The sequence below is a fragment of the Truncatella angustata genome (assembly GCF_020726525.1).
Source record: "Truncatella angustata strain MPI-SDFR-AT-0073 chromosome Unknown BKA67scaffold_1, whole genome shotgun sequence".
Lineage (NCBI taxonomy): Eukaryota > Fungi > Ascomycota > Sordariomycetes > Amphisphaeriales > Sporocadaceae > Truncatella > Truncatella angustata.
The window spans coordinates 4,029,848-4,044,863 of NW_025763381.1; the positions used below are offsets into that span (position 1 = coordinate 4,029,848).

Here is a 15,016-nt window from a genome sequence, read left to right on the forward strand (position 1 = left end):
CACTGTACCTTTTGGGCCCCTTCTCGACACGCAAATCTCCCGACCTTGGATGAAGTCAGTGTTCACCAACACCTAAAGTCCACCCTAGCTACTAACTGTGGCGCCAACGAGCAGGGATGGTAAGTGCGCGGTCGCATCAGACCCATCCAATTTGGACTGGCGAGATCAATCGTAATCAACGGCAGTGGGGTGCACTGGGCGCGCTTTTGCATGGGCTATTGGCTGACTGGCGAAGCCAAGCTTCGCGAGCTGCAGCTGGGAAACAGTCGGGGGAAATCGCATATGCAGTCGCCCCCCCTGGTCCTTCTAGTTTGCCCATCGACATATGGCGTTGGCGTGGGATGTGCCACCAGTGAATGCTATATGCCATGGCGATAAGTAGAATTTGCCTCACCAGTTACGGCGAGAACTTCGACGGCCATCTGTTTTGATCCGGTTTCTTCCCCAATGCACCCCTTAGACATGTTGTTGACTAGCATACCTCAACACCACGAGAATGCGAGAATGGAACGAAACGTAACTGATTGCTCAATGAACATGAAGTAGGGATTCCCAAGTGAACCGTCCACTCACAGGTAGCGGTACATAGATTGCCGCCGTAGCTCACCTGTACTCAAGCCTCCAGCGGGAACTAAAGGCTGGAGAGTTGGCTTTCTGGAACTTGGTTTCAACTCCACCCAGGAGATGGTCTGGTGTCAAGGTGTAATGATCTCAGTGGCAGTGCAAAAGACATTCATTACAGCGTAATTCTAGGGGTGGATGCAGAAGAAGCTACGAGGCGATCGGTCATTTTGACATACTCGACCGGCGAAGGACCCCTGACTGGTGCTGTTGTATACTAGATGTATAGACCGCCATTCTGGCCAAGATCAATCAATGTTGTAGCGAGGGCCATGCGTTCCAGCCTGTAACGAACTAGGTATGCAATTATTGTGAGAGACACATGGGCTGAAGACAGGCCCAGAAGCATTCGGAACTCTATGTATGTAGTACATGGCGCTGTTCTTTACGAACCTCAAAACTTTCAGCGGCCGAAGGTCAAGAGCCTGCCAGGGCTGAAGTTGTGACGATAATGGAATGGTGCACGCAATTATCCCGAACAGTCCCTAGGCGCCTAGACACTTTTATGGCCGGCTAATGCAATGCACGATAATGTGCCTGGACGTTCTCGAACTGACTATTGCTGAAATTCCAATATCCAGCCTCCTTTGGCGTGTCGCAAAAATCATATTCTTAAGTGTACTCAAGTGTAAGGGGCTCGCTCTACCAGGCTGTTCATATCTACCATCACAAGGGGAACGTCACTACAGTACCACGGCAAATAGACATCTCGGACCCCGCCACGTGGGGTTGACTACGGGGGTCGGGAGATCTTCCTCAAAGTTTTAGACACTGTCTGTTTGTACAGATTCAATCGTGTACACGGTTGTTGATCGAGACGAAGACATTCCGCGGTTGTGTATACCTTGAAATTACCCCCACGGTGCCATGCGTATGCTCGTATGCACATGAATTTGAAAAATTCTTATCGCTTTCAGCTGAACCTATACTAGGCTATCTGGCATAATAGTACCATGGTGGCTTACACTATTCAGCACCAGCCAGCAGCTAAGGAGTCTGTCATCTCTGTATTTGTGTGTAACGTATCGGAAGTGTACCTGCGTTAGACTCAGGTCACCACAACACCAAGACTGTGCGTTTCGAGTCTACGAAAGGACTGACTTATGAGCAGCCCAATCAATACCTTTGCCCCTAGCTCATGACGTTCGGATAAATCTAAACCTGACGGGGTGGGGCCGGGTTTGTTTTGGGCATCAAGCCATAGCCATAACCTTGCTCCGTCACAAATTGAAACCCCTGATCAGAGCCTATCAAGTCGTTTGTCTCGGTCAGCCACAATCGAAAAAGAGAAGATGGGCAGTCTAAGCGATCTACCGTATTGGCATGTCAACGTACCAGAGGCAGAGAGGACAATAGAATGCCCTGAATTTCTCCGCAATCTCAGCCTCAAAGATGAGCGTGTCATCAGTACCCCTGATGACCAATGCCATGTTCTTACTTGGGCAGAAGTCCAGAAAATCGTCGCTGAAAATCGCCTCGACGCTTTCCAGAGACTACCATCCGATTTAAGGAGATACCTGTGCTTCAATTGGAAGCTGAAGCAAGACTATGGCAGCGTGATGAACTTTGTTCTGAATGAACGGCTCGGATGGCAGGTTCCGATGGTTCCTAAAGGCAGGCCCTTTGAGTTCGACGAAGACATCAAGACTTTATGGAACGACTGGCCTTATGGTCTTGACAAGAGGATAGTACATCTTGTCGTGTGGACGAAGTTTGAGCTGGAGGATGATCCCGCGACTGACGACCTTACCGATAAAGCAAGAAAGGAAATTGATGATTATGTTTCACGAAGCTTTGGGTCGAAGTTATCAAAAGACAACGTGAGTATAAAATTTCTTTTTTTTAAAAAGAAATTTCAAGCGGAGCATCGGTTTGCGTTACTAATGCCCATCAAAAGTATGTTTGGTTCAAAAACTGGAAGTCCATCAAGTCAGTACACGCTGTCGAACACTTCCACGTCATGCTGTTCGATCCGGATCCCGAATTTATTGACGACATCACAAATGGTGATGTACCACTTGTCCGAAAGGTTTGAGGAAGGGGCAGCTTTCGGTTTCTACCGTTTCAAGACAAGTGGGAACCAAAGGAGTTTCGAGCCATAAATGTAGTATGATACACGCAACAAACAAATCAGTACTTCGATCTTCGTGATCAAGTCATAGAAGCAATAATGATATCTGCCTATGAAATTTGCTGTTTATTACAGATCTGCTCCTGCCTTGATAACTACTTCTGGACTATCTGCAAATGGCACAGCAATGGGCTTACCTAGCGTTATCTTCACCTGCCAACCTCTTTCTCGTCCTGTCCTATCCTCGAACTTGAATTCATCGAGAATCTTTCCGGTCACAAGCGCTCCTAGCGCTTCCAATGTCTCAAATGAGGAGGCTGCCATTGTCTGGGTATATGTTAGCGTAATGACCATTCACTAAGACATTTGTGTCACGGACCTCAGTTATGATGTTCTCAAGCTCCGGGTGAATATCCCGTGCGATGTCTAACCTGTCGATCTCCACGTCTGCAATCACCATCTGCTTCGCCTTTCTTTCATTCTCGTTTACCCCGATAAGGACAGGGACTCGTAGTTCATGTATCTTCAAACTCCTAGCATAGCTCTTGAGCGGATTCTTCTCTGGTCCCTCTTGAAAGCAGGCTGTTACTGTCAAGCTCACACCCGAACCCAGTAGGCTTGCCTTGGGCAGGTGCACAGTTAGAGACAGACCCCTTAGCCGGTCTGTGTCTAGGAAAGGGACCCGATCTAACGGCAGAGCGCGCAAGCTCCCATCCACCACCCGGCCAGTGAGCCCAACCCACAGTAGCTCGAAAACGTCCCCCGAGCTCGGTCCCTCCGCCTCCGCCTTGGCCGCAACGGCGGGATTCTTTGGCGGGCTCGAGGACTCGAATATCTTCAAGCTGTTGAGCAGGTTCTTGCTCAGGTTTCCATAGTGTGCTGTTTCTGCATTCACCTTGTCGGACTCGGACGCAGCGCCAAAAGGGCGTGCGAACGAGACTTCGGTGCTGATCAACGCCGGCTGCGGCTTGTTGGGCCGGCCCCAGGCATCCCGGCCCACGGGCAACACACCCTGCAGATTGCGTACACGAACCATGGCGATAGGCTCCCCAGCTGCAGCGGCGACGTGCCAAGTTGACTGGAGAGGAGCCGGAGGATCAGGCTTTGGCGTTGTCATGATGTATGATCTCAAGGTTGAAAGCATCAAATTGCAGGTTTAAATTTTGAGGGGAATTGCCTCGCAAAGAAGAATAGAGTATCCGGTGTTGATGTCAATATCCACGGAGTAACACATGCGAGCTTAAGGAAGCACTAAGCAAAAAAGTTTGCTCTTTATTTGCGTTCGGGTGACACGAGCCTTGAGGCGATGATGAGAGACGTATAAAGCAGCTTGCCGTACCCCGCAAGCGGCGAGGCGCCAGAGGAATCTTATTAGTCGTCTGTCCCACATAATCGATTGTAACACTTCCACGAATTATCAAACGAAAATGAAGCAATTGACGCAGGGCAGACAGAAAGTGAGTCACAGTTGCGAGGCTTACAAGTTACACATACCATTTTTACTGTAACACTCTAATTCACCTACATGAGTTAGCATTATGACGGCCGTGTCCCACGCCGGGAACCTGAACGAAAACTGGATGCATATATGACGGCTAAACGGTGTACTTCAAAGGTACGTAATCAATAAACCATAGGACTCTTTTCTTTTCCTTCTTCTTTTACCATTTTCTCTACATGTCCAATCTTTCTTCTTCTCCTTTTTTTTTTTCAAAAATTTTTTTTTTTTAAAAGAAAAGAAAAGAAAAACATCAGATCATGGCTGAGGAGCTCAATTCTTTTGAGGATCCCAGATCATAGCCCATGTTTTATGAGTCTGTGTAGCACCCCACTTGCTCATATCGAGTTCCATCAACTCAACATCCTTAAAACCCAGGCTGGCGTATAGCGAATGGCCAGCTTCACTAGATTCGAGGTATGCTATGATTCCCAGTTTTTGTGCTTCCTCGAGCACTTTCTTGATGAGTAACGATCCGGCACCACGACGTTTATGCTTGGGATCGGTCTGCAGCATGTGGAGGTCTTTTCATTCATGTTAGACGACCCGGTCTACCTGTGAAGGAGCATGCCGAGAGACTGTTTTACTCACAAACATAATGCCTATCGCCTAGGATTCTGATTCGCTGCTTTTGTATACCACCAAACAACATTTCGCATGCTTCAACGTTGCAGCCAGGTCCAAACTCACGAGGTGTCAGCTCAGGCTTTTTGGTGTAGACGTGCCATTTTGACCAAGCGATCATCTGCTCCTCGCCTTCCGGCAGGTCGGTATCGACAATCTTGTGCCAGCGGGTCGTTGAGTCCTCATGCAGCTGTTTGGTCAGGACTTCGGCTCTAACATCTTTTGCATCCGCCGGCATTGGCCCGGGAAAGAGGATCGCACTGAATGGACTTGGTCCATATGCGATACCCTCGATCTCAACACCACGGTGTATGTCGGCTTCTGTAGCAGGCTGTAATTCCAATGGCATCTTGATAATGGCAAGCTGTGAGCGATGGGCCGATGAAAGCTTCTTGGGTGGTTCTTGAAATATTTATGCGTATTGACCGTATAATATTGACTATACGCTGCATCCTTCGCAATGAGTCACCGGTGTGCAGCTTTCGTATACTGAATTGACGCTGGAAAGGGAAGGTGCAGCAGACACGAAGGATTACCAGGCCGGGGAAAGGGCGGCTTTGCGTTCAGTTTATCCTGACTCGCGAATACATGGATTACTTTTGTCTAAAAAGACGCCTGTAGTAAGTCTGTCTCAGGTTTCGTTTACATGTTACTATATGTGCGCAGAAGCAGTACGCGCGCCCGTTTTGTTCGCGGTGATCTTGAACAACGGAAATCTCGGTTTTGGGTGCAAGTCGGTACCATAAAATTTCAGCGCCGATGGCTTCTGAACCCTCTGGTCTAGCGCTGCGGTGCGCACGTCTTGCGATAACACCACGTTCTGTTAAATACCACCACGAACAAAACGGGGCGTGTAACTTTGTAATATCTACGCCGCGCAGACAAGACACAAGATGATAATTCCGGATGGGCTCAGGCTCAACGGCACATCATTTTCGCCAAGAGGCCGTTTCCTTACGGCGGGCCGTACCTTCGAGCCTGGCGAGCTCATCGCCCATTTCACTACCCCAAGTATCGCACTTCCCGATTCGCCATCACTTAGTTTGACCTGCTCCTACTGCCTCCGTACCGATACCACGGTGCGTGCGTGTACTGGCTGTCGAGGCACTTATTACTGCTCCGCGCCGTGCCAAAAAGCAGACTGGGGCCTGGTGCACAAAGCAGAATGCAAGGTATTCAAGAGGGTCAAGTCCGAGGGCCATGATTTCTTACCAACGCCGGTTCGGGCACTCCTCCACGTTCTGCTGCGAGCAGACATGAGAAATGCGGCCTCTGAGCTGGAGGGCCATGTCGAGGCCTTCAGGAAAGACGGGGGAGAATGGAAGAATGCAGAGCTACAAGCAATGGGTGCGCTACACTACTTGGAGCTTGAGATGACGCAGAAGCGTATTAGTGAAGCTGTTGAGCTCGGATGCAAGGTATGCCACCCCTCTCCAAGTGCCACCACTACGATTCACGGAATGAAGGACAACTGAGGATCGCGGGTAGCTTCGAGTAAACTCATTCAATCGGAAGGACGAAGACATTGGCCAGACCGGCGTTTTTGTTAATCCAGCGTTGGCAATGTTGAACCACTCCTGCGTGCCGAACGCCTTCGTGCAGTTCAGTGGTAGGAAAGCCATCTTACGAGCCAATATCACCATAGAGGAAGGCCAGGAGGTGGTGATATCTTATATTAGTATTACAGCCACGTCATATAACATGTTTTGGTTCGCTAACGCAATGCAGATTCTAGCTTGTACCGGTCGCGCAGACAACAAGCTCTCAGAGAGCAATACCACTTTTCCTGCACATGCCTCAGGTGTAGTGACGATTTGGATGTCTATCAAGTGGCAAAAATATATCCCGATGGCAAGCTTAACAATTTGAGCCTCAAACCTGATCTAGAACTATCGGACAAGCCAGCTATTGCTACCTCAGTCAAGAGCATACATACTCAGATCGACAAGATTTACGCAGCTGTCTCTTCAGACCCTCCAGTTGAGCTTGCCGCAATTAGGAAACACTGGCAGCTCTGTGGGCCGCTTCGTAAAGCCAACCTCTTTGCTATCGAGCCATTGCCACAGACCATGGCAGGAGCTAGTATATATTTTGTGAAGCTCGGCAACTTCCCATTCAGTCTAGCCGTGTCTTGTTTCCTAGCCGTGCATATCGACCCTTTCACGAATCCCATGCCGTTCGGTCCATCCAGGATCAAGGGTCTGCAGATGGTTGCCAATCTTTTGAGCAACACAGGTCCGATGTCTGGCTCAGAGACACCAAGCTCTGACAACTCTCTCAATGGCAGGGTGGCGCAGGCCTTGAGTAAGATGGACCAGGCCACCATTGCCCAAGCTGTTCTTGCCATCATTGCGCATTGGGCACCTTTCGCGCATTCGAAGGAATGGCAGATATACCGGGACGCTAGCATGCAGCTGAATGACATCGAAGATCTACCTGGCCGAGGAAAGGAGAGAGATCTGGTCAAACTTTGGGTGACTACGCCAGATGATGTCGAGGCGGCAATGTTCTTTGACTATGCCGTGTTGAAGCCAGTCCGTAAGCTGGCGGGCTTTGCCTTGGAGATTATGGATGCCGAATTCAGCGGAAAACAAGGGTTACTTGGTGATAGATAATGGGAACTACATGCAGTTGTTATATTGCTAGTACGTTGGCATCCCTACATGTTAAAAACACGAAGTGTGCTTGTTACGATAATCAACTCATACAGCATGTGACGATGAGCGTTTCGGGTCGCGCCTTGTCGGTCGCTTCTTGATCTTTCCATCCTTTGTCAGTTCCTGGTTTGGCAAGAGAGCTGATCTGAGATCGCTGGAAGCTGCACGCTTCGCGGGCGTCCTGACCGGGTTATCTGTACTTCGGCCAGATTTAATCGATAGACTTCTCCTGTGTTCACCTGTTTGTGGCGTACCTGGGACATCTCCATATCCGGTCTCGTAGCTATATGTCGACGCAAGTTCGCTGTCGGCTACCGAACCAAGATCCCAGTCCCGTAACCGGCGTCTGAGGAAATGGACTTCCTCGTGAAGCGGCTCGACCTGACTTATGCGAGCAGCCATATCACTAAAGTCCTTTGCAAGGGCGTAAAACTCTTCTGGCGAAACTACGGTGCTGTTTTGCTTGGCTTCCCTTTCGCTTTGTAGCTCCTGCTTCAGTTTGTCAAGCTCGGTTCTGAGTGTTGACAGTTCTTCCGCATGAGAGTCGAGGTCTTCTGGCGAAAGCGCTGGCGTGTTCTGCTTGTCCTCTCTTTCACGTGCTAACTCCTCCCGCAGCCGTTTCAGCTCGGCATTCGTGGCTGAAAGATCCCTTGCATAAGAGCCTGTAGCTTCGCTGATCTCTCTATGATCAGCCTTGGCCGTTTCTAACTCAGCCCGAAGACTGTAGAGTTCAGCTTGCGCCTCCGTGAGTGCTTTCTTCGTGGCCTCGTTTTCTTTTCGCAGTGCCTCGCTGGACAATGTGACAGAATCGGCCGTCTCCTGACGGGCGGCTGATAGAGCGTCTAATGCGTCTCGAAGGCTCTTGAGCTCAAGCTGCGCATTGGCCAGCGCTTTCTTGGTAGCTTCACTCTCTTGACGCAAGCTCTCATTGGTTCTAGCGGCAGCATCCGCAGCTGCTTGTTGTGCGTTAGTCAAGGCATCTTCTGTAGCCTTTTTGCTGGCCGCGAGACTGTCCTTTGAGTTTTTCAGTGCCTTCTCGATGTGCCCAACCTCGGTCTTCAACAAAGAGATATTCCTTGTATGTCCTTTTGTTGTTTCGTGGCTCGTCTTGACTTCAGTTTTGGCAGCCTCCACATGTTTCTGGAGGCCTTGCAGCATTGATTTTGCGTCGGCCAGCTCTTTTCTAGTGGCATCAACCTCTTTTTTTAGATCTGCGTTATACTTGGCAGCAGATTCTTGTAACTCCTGTCGTGTGACAGACAAGGCAGTGTGTAGTTGCTCGTTGCTCTCTTCAATGCTCGTCCTTGCTTGATTCAGCCCACCCTTCATGGTATCGAATTCAGTCTTCAGGGTTGAAACATCCTGTGCGCATGCTTCAGAGGTGTTTTGAATGTTCTTAGCCCCATCCCTCGCCTCGTTCACTTGCTTTTGCAGGCTCTCAAGCTTCATTTCTGTCTCAATCAGCTCCTTCCTGGCAGTTCGATTTCCTGCTTGTAGATCTGTGATACAATCATCCAAATATTCTGACTTTTCATCTTGAGCGCTGGATATGGCCATCTTCGTCGTTTTAATTTCTTCTCGAAGTTCCTTGACACACTTTTCAAGTGATCCAGCCAGTTCGTTTCTGGCGGCAAACAAGCCTTCCCGGATGGAGTTGTGGCTCTCATCGATTGTGTTATTGGCGTTGTCCAGTTCCTGTTGAAGCTTCTTGAGTTCCGCTTGCGTGTCATACAGATCCTTGTTCGTGGATTCGATTTCTTCCCGCAACTCATTGTTTACTCGGATGACAGATTCTGATATGTCGTCTCTGGCCATGGAGAGATCTTTCCTATATGTTTTCAAGCTCGCCTCGACGTTGTTGTAGAAGTCATCCAGGTCCTGTCGGATTTTCTGGAGGTTCTCTTGTGTCTCGTCCTGCGCTCCGTTGACAGCCGCCGCGACGTGCTCGTGTAACTTCTTGCTTGCAAGTGCAATGTCGTCTTCGAATATCTGGGCAAACTGATGCACAAGCTCAGACATGTCATTCCTGGCGGACAAGATATCCTCTTCAGCTGCAATTATTTGCTGCCGGAAATCCTCACCGAGGTTGCTGATGGCCTTTGACGACTCCTCCTTGATGCTGGAGATGACGCGCAATTCTGCGCGAAAGTCGGCGACCTGCTTGTCAAGGGACGCAGACAACTCGTCTTTCGCAGACGACACTGCATCTTTGACTACCGCCATGTCCTCTGCAAGCTGTGTGACCTCGGAGTATTTGGATGCGAGCAGCGCAATGTCCCGAATTTCCTTGGTGAGCGAGGCTATATCAGAGCCTAGCCCATCGCATCGAGAATCCTGGCTGCCAACTTGGAGTTCCACACGGTCTAGACCATCGCTGAGCTCTCGGAGTCCGTCAGCGACACGGGATGCGGCTCCGTCTGAGGCCAGCCGCTCAACGTCGTCGATCTTGACCATAAGCGAGGCGTACTTGGAATCAAGCCCACTGGATCTTGCCATCTCATGTTGAAGGTCGCTCTTCAAACTGGTTAAGCCGTCTTTCAGCCCCGCCAGCTCCCCTTCGACGCGGGAAATGGCATGGTTGACGACATTGGGCCACTTCTGCCCGGAGGGAACACCATGCCTAGCAAACAAGTAGTTGTAGTGCTTCGCGTCGGAATCATACCCGATGGTTGGGTTCTCCAGCATGGATTTGGCCTTGGCGAAGTGCCTAGGTATTGCACTGCCGCTATGTGAAAGGGCTATGCAGGTCCCGGTGCAGGTCACAGTTGAGCTGATCACGGACGGACTGAGGAAGTCAAGCAAAGAGGCCATGGTGCCAAAGCAGGCGGGCGTGCCTGTGCAGGCAGAGGCGCGGATTATGATCAACGGCAGGGGTCAAAATTAGGACTGGTCAGACTCCATTTTGCCGGGGCAGACAAAGGCCGTCCTTCATGTTTGAGTGACTTGGACACAGGGCGATGATGACAGGATCGGAACCAAAAAAAAAAGTTTGGGCTTGATTAAGCTAAGCTGAGCTGTAGCTTCATGTATGTACCCCAAGGTTAGAGAGAGAGAGCGAGAGGAGCAGCAGAGGCGGAAGAAACTGGGAAGGACAGAAGGAAGAAAAATAGGTAAGCTTCCCTCTGGTGCAGGTTTTAGTCCAAGGTCAGACTAGTCGGGCAGTCTAGCACCTGCACCTGCACCTTTACCATGCGAACGTCCGGTCCGGGTCCCCACAGCGAAGCCAGCCCACTAAACTGCGCTGGGCTGGAGCTAGACGGATCCCTGCGATTCTTTGTAAATCTCAACCTCAGTCCTCTCTGCTGCATGTGTGTGTGTCTTCCTCACATCCATTCTCCCTGTCGCGTGCTCCCCGTAGCCGACCCCGCCAGCCCATCATGGACGATTCCGAGGCCGCCAGCATCGCAAACGCCCTCGCCGCCGTGCAAGCCGCAGTTGCGAGCAACCCCGAGGCAGCAATTCCTAAGAGCATCAGCCTCAGCCTCGAGGGCAGCCACCAGGTTCCCCCGACGAATTTCCTATATCCACAGCATGCCGGTCATCTCCAGCAGCTGCCATCCCAGCCCACACTCGCTCCGAGCAACGCCGGCAGTCTCAAGAGGCCCAAGCCCGACGACGGCGACGACGACGACGACGACAATGAGGGCTGGCAGAAGGTCGAGAGGAGAAGATCCAAGAAGAAGCAGAAGAAGATACCCAAGGCCGATGGCGGCAACTACCCCTCCATCACCTTCAACTACAACGCGAAGCTGCAGGCCAAGGTGTCCCTGGACCAGTTGCGCAGCCTAATACTGTACATCTTTACCGAGGGCACCGCTCCCCAATGGGTCTCTATTAGCAACAGGCCACAGTTCAGGAAGATTGTCACAATCATGGTCCCCGGCTTGGAAGAAGCCATGTTCAAACAGGGCGTCGACTTTTCCACCTACCAGCAACAGCCCAGGGACACGGAAAAGTCTCGCGTCATGACATCTCCCGACGATTATTATCCACGCCTGCTGAAGAAGGACGAGTTGCCCGACATACTTGAGCCTTTCGCCGACATGTTCCCCCATCTCTGGCCCATCAAAACCCCTGGCAACGAGAGGTTCGGCCAAATGCGCTCCCCGCTTCACACCATGCTCACGGCACCTCAAGAGAGATCTGGAGAAGAGAAGAATAGAAAGGGCCATGGTGTACAGCCTGCCAAGGAGCCTAGCGGCTGGAGGGATCAGCGTACTAGGATCACAGAATATCTCATGAAGCCCGAGGATTTTGTGCCCAATGGCTACAAGCTGCACCCGGCACTCATAGACAACGCGGAACGCCGTGCCGAGTTCAAGGATGACGAGGGCTGGACTCATACCAACGTCGACAATATAGCAGATGGGGACGTGTCCGAGTCCGAAATTCAGCAGGGCGCCATAACAGCTGGTCGCGAAATTCTCGCGCTAGACTGCGAAATGTGTATGACCGGAGATGCAGAATTCTCACTCACGAGGGTCAGCCTTCTGAGCTGGGACGGCACGGTGGTCTTGGATGAGCTGGTGAAACCGGATAAGCCCATCACGGACTATGTCACCCAGTTTTCAGGCATCACCAAGGAGATGCTCGCGCCGGTCACAACAACTCTCAGAGACATACAGGCAATGCTTGTGCGGATCCTCCACCCACGCACTATCCTGGTCGGTCACTCGCTGGACTCGGATCTAAAAGCCCTGCAACTTACTCACCCTTTCATTGTCGATACCGCCTTGCTGTATCCCCATAATCGAGGTCCACCCTTGAAGAACAGCCTGAAGTTCTTATCACAGCGGTTCCTAAAGCGTGAGATTCAAAAAGGCGCACAAGGCCATAGCCCCATTGAGGATGCCAAGGCATGTTTAGATCTAGTAAAGCAGAAGTGTGAAAAGGGCAAGTCATGGGGAAGTCATGAGCAGCAAGGCGAGAATATGTTTCGCCGTCTCAATCGCTTAGGTACTTCCTACCGCGCCAACGGCGGCGTGGAGGCACTAGGCGGCGCCGCGTTGGGCAAATCAACCGTCATGGTGGACTGGGGCGACCCGATGAAGGGGGCAGGTGCGGCTGCAACTTGGCGAATTGGGTGCAAGTCAGACGAAGAAGTTGTTGCGGGCATCTTGCGGGCTGTGAAGGGAGACCCCGTGGCCGAAGAGATACCCTACGGCGGTGCAGACTTTGTCTTTGCGCGCTTCAGAGAACTCGAGGCTCTGCAGGGTTGGTGGAATAGAAACCGCGCCGGCCCAGAGTCTGACTTCCTCGCGCCCCCCGGGGTAGCAGACATTACAGACTCGAACCCTGGCGATCTAGCTGTGTCGCCTTTGCAGGCTTGTTTGCAGCTTCTTACTTCTCGCCTCAAGCACATTTATGATACACTGCCGCCTTGCACTGCCCTGATTGTCTTCAGTGGCAGTGGCGATCCACGCGAGATGAGCAGATTGCAAGCACAGCAAGCCCAGTTCAAGCGCGAGTACAATACTCCTGGAAGCAAATGGGACGAGCTCAGCGTCAGGTGGACCGATACTGAGGATCAAGCCTTGAAGAAGGCTGTCGGTATGGCACGAAATGGCATTGGCTTCATTGGCGTCAAATGAAAAGAAAAAAATTAATTTTAAATTTCAGGGCGTCTTTGAATGATACCAGGGACAAAGACTTAGATGCGTTGCTGCCCACATGCTCTTCTTGACATATCCTACTAGGCTGGACAGTCCAGAGGATACAAGTTGGGTTGGTGGAGAACCCGAGTCATCTTGGCACATTGGAATAACGGGCAAAGATATCCTCCCGTCCAATAATTCTGAGCCTGAACATCAGGACAATGTGGTCATCGGTGCTGCCTGCGCAAATATGTTAAATTCAGTGTACATTACGAGGCATGAGTAACCTTGTCGGATATTAACATGAATTTATCATAATACCCAGTTTTGCTGTCCTTCAAAAGTCAATATATCATGTTACACTAGTCTAGTCTAACTCATACCATACCAGCCCAAGTTGATAGTTGGCTACAGCTTCGCTTTTATGTGCAATTTAATGAACCTGACACTGAATACTTAGACTCCCATAAACACATGTAAATGGTTCAATGGATAATATAGAAATCGCAATACGGAACAAGCTTTGTAGATAACCGCAATTCAACAACAGTCTAAAAATATCAAGACGAAAAGTAGCGGCATACGGCAGGATGCTATTGAGGTAATCCCCGAACTTAGCTTGTGCTACTTGGTAAATTCTCCCTCCTTATCGCAAGCTTTATCCACGGTTGTTGTATTCCTGTTCCACCAGTCTTTCCATTATCAAACCCCGCGTCCGGGTTCAGCTGCTGTTGCTGCTGCTGCTGTCCGTGTCCGAAACGATTCCGCTCTCCTCCTGCCTCTTGCGACGGGCCTCCTTCTTGTCGTGGCTGTCAAGGCAGTGCTCGCGAGTCTTGATCCATGCCCAGTGCCCGAACTCGTAGGTGTAGTACATGGCGGTCATGATTGCGCAGAAGAGAAAACATATGTTGAGCTTTTCGACCGTGTGCCGGGGGCTCCGGTGTCGCATTATCAGGTCGGTGAGCTCGCCAGCGATAACAATAGTGACTACCCAAACCCATATCTTGTTGAAGACGCGATGCTTGTGTACTCGAAAATCAGCAGTCATGGTTGTGGTCGGTCCGGGTGGGACAATAACCTTGGGAGCCATCGTGTGGTGTGTGGTGGAGCTTCTAGCAATTATTGCCGATGAGGATGATGGGATGATGTCCATGTTGTTTGAACGGGATGATGAGCCCAAGAGACGAAACTGTTGTATCAGTCTGGGTTGGAGGATGACGAGTCTCTGTCGTCACTGATAATATTGGAAGGCATGAAGAGTTGTGTGACGGCGCTTGCCAGTGTCTTTACTGTCACATGTTATAGTTGGAAGGAACAGCCATACCGACGAACTTGGACGCTGTATAGGAGTAAGATATCATCTCTTGCCCCGTGGGTTTGCTATTCTAGAGGTTGTGGCTATCGTATACCGACCCTCCAAGCTTCTGGCCTCATAATCGGCATTCACCATATCCATGATAGGTACAGTTGTTCCAGGGGGGTTCGATATGAGTCGCCCTAGTAGTTCGGCTTGCGTTTTCATGGGTCCAAAAATTTACCACAGCATAGTGTAAAGCAACTTTTGAGAATGACCTCAATCAAGTGGCTCGTTCACGCTAGGAATATCAGTGAAGAAAAAGAAAGAAGAAAGAAGAAAGAAGACAAAAGAAAAGAAAGTATCTGCACTAATGAGCTACGCATGCAGCTCCATACGTCTGTGAACCCGTCCAGATTCCTCGCAATGCAGGCCACGGTATAGTTATCTTATGATAGTCTTGTACAAGCTGGTAACTAGATAGCCACTAGGGAGACCCCAATAAGCGAGCTTCCACCATTACAAGGTTCTCGTTGTTAGGATCAGATAGGATCTGTGTAAGCATATGCGCAGCTTCGTAGCTTTAGCTTGCCTGTACGTTGTACTTTTGTCCAATGGTCTTGCTTGAGGTTGTCGGCTGATACCGATGTGAACATC

At 50.5% G+C, this 15,016-nt stretch overlaps 6 protein-coding genes across 6 annotated transcripts; 3 read left to right on the forward strand and 3 right to left on the reverse strand.

Moving 5' to 3' along the window:
* Nucleotides 1-1,913: 1,913 nt before the first annotated feature.
* BKA67DRAFT_530222 (uncharacterized protein) lies at nt 1,914-2,656 on the forward strand (the record flags this gene model as incomplete). The annotated part of the gene is made up of 2 exons (XM_046099207.1): nt 1,914-2,441; nt 2,519-2,656. 2 exons carry the CDS (start codon nt 1,914-1,916, stop codon nt 2,654-2,656), a joined length of 666 nt encoding a protein of 221 aa, XP_045964237.1.
* Nucleotides 2,657-2,803: 147 nt separating this feature from the next.
* On the reverse strand, nt 2,804-4,077 carry BKA67DRAFT_546861 (Dihydroneopterin aldolase-domain-containing protein). Its single transcript, XM_046101415.1, has 2 exons — nt 3,072-4,077; nt 2,804-3,019 (listed from the first exon to the last, which is right to left on the reverse strand). The coding sequence occupies exons 1-2, from the start codon at nt 3,834-3,836 to the stop codon at nt 2,822-2,824; spliced, it is 963 nt and encodes a 320-aa protein (XP_045964238.1). The 5' UTR covers nt 3,837-4,077; the 3' UTR covers nt 2,804-2,821.
* A 386-nt stretch (nt 4,078-4,463) lies between these two features.
* Nucleotides 4,464-5,163, reverse strand: BKA67DRAFT_530224 (putative GNAT family acetyltransferase; the record flags this gene model as incomplete). The annotated part of the gene is made up of 2 exons (XM_046099208.1): nt 4,464-4,714; nt 4,782-5,163. The coding sequence occupies 2 exons, from the start codon at nt 5,161-5,163 to the stop codon at nt 4,464-4,466; spliced, it is 633 nt and encodes a 210-aa protein (XP_045964239.1).
* Nucleotides 5,164-5,707: 544 nt separating this feature from the next.
* On the forward strand, nt 5,708-7,429 carry BKA67DRAFT_653309 (uncharacterized protein; the record flags this gene model as incomplete). Its single annotated transcript, XM_046106342.1, has 3 exons — nt 5,708-6,232; nt 6,330-6,492; nt 6,543-7,429. 3 exons carry the CDS (start codon nt 5,708-5,710, stop codon nt 7,427-7,429), a joined length of 1,575 nt encoding a protein of 524 aa, XP_045964240.1.
* A 3,310-nt stretch (nt 7,430-10,739) lies between these two features.
* On the forward strand, nt 10,740-13,410 carry BKA67DRAFT_546871 (uncharacterized protein). The gene has a single exon (XM_046101416.1). The coding sequence runs from the start codon at nt 10,849-10,851 to the stop codon at nt 13,060-13,062; it is 2,214 nt and encodes a 737-aa protein (XP_045964241.1). The 5' UTR covers nt 10,740-10,848; the 3' UTR covers nt 13,063-13,410.
* On the reverse strand, nt 13,357-14,650 carry BKA67DRAFT_40446 (uncharacterized protein). Its single transcript, XM_046096717.1, has 3 exons — nt 14,394-14,650; nt 13,650-14,254; nt 13,357-13,513 (listed from the first exon to the last, which is right to left on the reverse strand). Exons 1-2 carry the CDS (start codon nt 14,424-14,426, stop codon nt 13,787-13,789), a joined length of 501 nt encoding a protein of 166 aa, XP_045964242.1. The 5' UTR covers nt 14,427-14,650; the 3' UTR covers nt 13,357-13,513; nt 13,650-13,786.
* Nucleotides 14,651-15,016: the final 366 nt, after the last annotated feature.